The 3,258-nt window shown below is 39.7% G+C and overlaps 1 protein-coding gene across 1 annotated transcript; it reads left to right on the top strand.

Moving 5' to 3' along the window:
* The first annotated feature begins 1,148 nt into the window (after positions 1-1,148).
* Positions 1,149-2,917, top strand: LOC139725104 (activator of basal transcription 1-like). Its single transcript, XM_071636190.1, has 2 exons — positions 1,149-1,398; positions 2,421-2,917. The coding sequence occupies exons 1-2, from the start codon at positions 1,149-1,151 to the stop codon at positions 2,915-2,917; spliced, it is 747 nt and encodes a 248-aa protein (XP_071492291.1).
* Positions 2,918-3,258: the final 341 nt, after the last annotated feature.

Here is a 3,258-nt window from a genome sequence, read left to right as displayed (position 1 = left end):
TGGTTAGGGGGCCTATCAATATAACTGTTAGACTTGGAGGTCTAAACCCCATTGCGGGGCACTGTAACCAGACCAGTATGTTGCTGTTGCTGTTGTGGCCATGCGGTTAGGGGGCCTACAGCATCTCGGGGTTAACAGCCTTGGCTACCCCGACGAGCACACAGCGGTCTGGTCAGGCTACCCCGACTATAACTAGGATGCCTACTGGACTCTTTAAAACAGACAGAAAAATCTGTCCGTCCGGAGTAGTTTTAAAAATTTTATAATTTTTTGACATTTACGGCTCTCATCCGGAGGGGATTCCATGAAGCCTCCACAGAACGTATCCCTGACGACCTGATACAGACCGATCTTTCAGTCAAATGCAGGGCCTACATGGCTACCGCACCAGCCTTGGTTGACCAAAACATGTTGGGCACCGCACCAAGGTTCGACCTCCTGTGCCAAGGATCAACTGTGCGCAAAAGAGTATAAGTTTTACATGTAGGAGGCGGTCCAGTTTAAGATGGCGTTATGGTCAAATTATGGGCGGCTTGTGTTTTATATTTATTGTCAAATGTAACTTGTTGGTTTTATATTTATGGGATTGAAAGGTGTCCTACTGTTCTTGTGATAGCATGCTCAATCAATGTAGTGAGTTAAATTTTGTAATTCATGTGTCTGTATTGGAAGTACTCATACGTACTGCATTGTAGTAGATCGCCATTGTATTTTGATTCTTCTTGTACCTTTCCATAATCATATGTATTCATATATATCTTGAAGTGGAAGTATGAGCCCACCAAGTTTAAGTTTGATGCGACTCCACCTGGCCATAATTTAGCCAACTTAAAATGTTGGCAGAATGTGGAACTTAATACAGATGCTTCTCAAGCCTGTATTTAAGTATCCATTGGTACTTTGTATAAGCATACATCTTCTGGGTTTTATTTTTGTAAAATGTATTTAAGAAACCACTTTTTGTCTGTTGAAGATGACTCGAATTGGGAAAATGACTTTGGGTGTAAGTGAATTTTCCACTGTACAATATCGTATATACAGATGTACTTCAAATATCATTCCTTTAAATTCCTGTTGTGTGCATAATGCAGAAAAGTACAAGAATCTGTGCCAGTGGCTGGAAGTGATGTGTTCATCTGGATTTTATCATGGAGCCTGAACAAAGAGAGACTGAAGACAGTGACCAAAGCACTGAGCAGGAAATGAGACCAGCTGGAGTGGAAGAGAGACTCTCACCATCTACATCAGACACTAAAGATGTCAAGAGCAAAGCTGACAAGACCACCAAGCCTGGAATTATTTACATGAGCAGAGTGCCCCCTCTTATGAGACCTCAACGCATCAAGAAAATTTTCTCCCAGTATGGGGAGATTGGGCGTGTGTTTCTCCAGCCAGAAGGTTAGTGGAAATATTTTGAATAAAAAGAAAGAAAAAAAAAAAAGAACACTTTTTCCCTGTCCATGGACATACAAATTATATCAACTGCAATTCAATTGATATACATGTAGTACCTATTACCATTATGGACAAGAAATATTATTTGCATACAGCATTAACATGCTCATTTTTCTGTTTAAATTGAAAATAAAATCTTTAAGCATTGCTCAGATGACTATTAAAGGGGCGTTCCAGATGCTTTTCATAATTTCACATCATGTACATGTAGTTCATAAATCAACAGCTTCATGAATAGATTTGTGGAGTTTATTATGGTTCTTGAGCAGAGAAACAATATTTTTAAAACTTTAAAACAAATTACACTGAACAATGATGATGACATAGAGGCTCACATATTTAAGAAATGTAGCAGTGTTATTCCATTACAATACTGCTTGCTTGCAAGTTCACCTGTGTATAATCTATGCATGCCTTCTCCTTTTATTCTGCTTCCTTGAGCCCAAACTCGTACATTCTTATGGTGAGGCTGCCATGTCATCATCCTTGTTCATTGCAGTTTGTTACAAATTTTGAGAACATTCTTATTCTTCATCCCCATCATCATAAATTCTGAAACTCTCTATACTCAGTATAACTGATTTATTGTTCAAATGTAAAAATCTGAAAATCATCCGGAGGTCTCCGTTCAATGCCTTTCAGATTTTTTAAAAAAGTTTTCAGAAAGACTGAGTTTTTGGTTTATAAAGCCACTGACTTAGACTGAGAAAAAAAAACAGGCAAAAAAGGAAGAATTTCTACTTGATCTTAAAGTCATGTGACCAAAGGTGAATGATAATAACACTCCTGCAGTGCTCCCTGGAATCACTTGTCTTTAGATAACATCATGTTATTTATAGTTATTTTAGATGTAAATCTGGATTTTAAGGTATAATTTTATCATACTATATTACATGTGGCATACGTGTGGAGATGAAGTACTTATAGATGTCACTACATTAATTGTTTTATTTGCTGTTTTTCAGATAAATTTCAAAGAAAGAACCGGCGGAAAAAAGGTGGTGGCAGATCAAAGATATTTACTGAGGGCTGGATTGAATTCACAGACAAAAAAATTGCCAAGAGTGTAGCGCTGACCTTCAACAACACACCAATTGGTGGCAAGAAACGCAGCCGATACTATGAGGAGCTGTGGAATCTTAAGTACCTTCACCGCTTCCAGTGGGTTCACCTGTCGGAGAGGCTGCAGTATGAACGTCAGGTACGTCAACACCGGATCAGGACAGAGATTACACAGGCCAAGAGAGAGACAAATTTCTACCTGAAGAGTGTGGAGCTTGGTGAGAGGTTAGGCAAGCTGGAGAAGAAGAAGAGAGAGAAAGGAAAGGAGTGGATCGCCAGGGTGCGAGCTCATCGTCAGAAAGTCACTCAGGAGGACCATGACAAGAGTAAACCTGGCAAGTCAGGCAAGGTGACGACGGAGACACTGACCAAGATATTTAAAAAGGCAGGCCAGTCATGACCCATGATTGCGTGTTAAGTCAGTCAATGACCAAACTCTTTACCAGACTCTTGAGCAACTGTGTTGCTGTTATAGCAACTCTTGCAGTTGCCATGGTAACAGGAATCCATCATCCAGATTGGCTGTTGCAATGGGAAGTTTCAACTCTAGTAAGACGTCCTATCTTAGTACAATCTTTTATGAAGTAGGACCCACAGCACACGACCTGCGTGTAAGATTTTGAAAAGACACATGAATTTTGTTATTTTCTCCAATTTTGTCATTAGGGGAACAAGAAATAGGGACTGCACTCTTCACCAAGGGGTGTATGGGAACCAAACTTAGTTATGTACACATGGTGA

The sequence above is a fragment of the Diadema antillarum genome, unplaced genomic scaffold (genome assembly GCF_040938485.1).
Source record: "Diadema antillarum isolate AM-2024a unplaced genomic scaffold, OU_Dant_1.0 seq00000015_RagTag, whole genome shotgun sequence".
NCBI classification, from domain to species: Eukaryota; Metazoa; Echinodermata; class Echinoidea; order Diadematoida; family Diadematidae; genus Diadema; species Diadema antillarum.
This window is presented reverse-complemented; position numbering and strand designations above follow the sequence as displayed.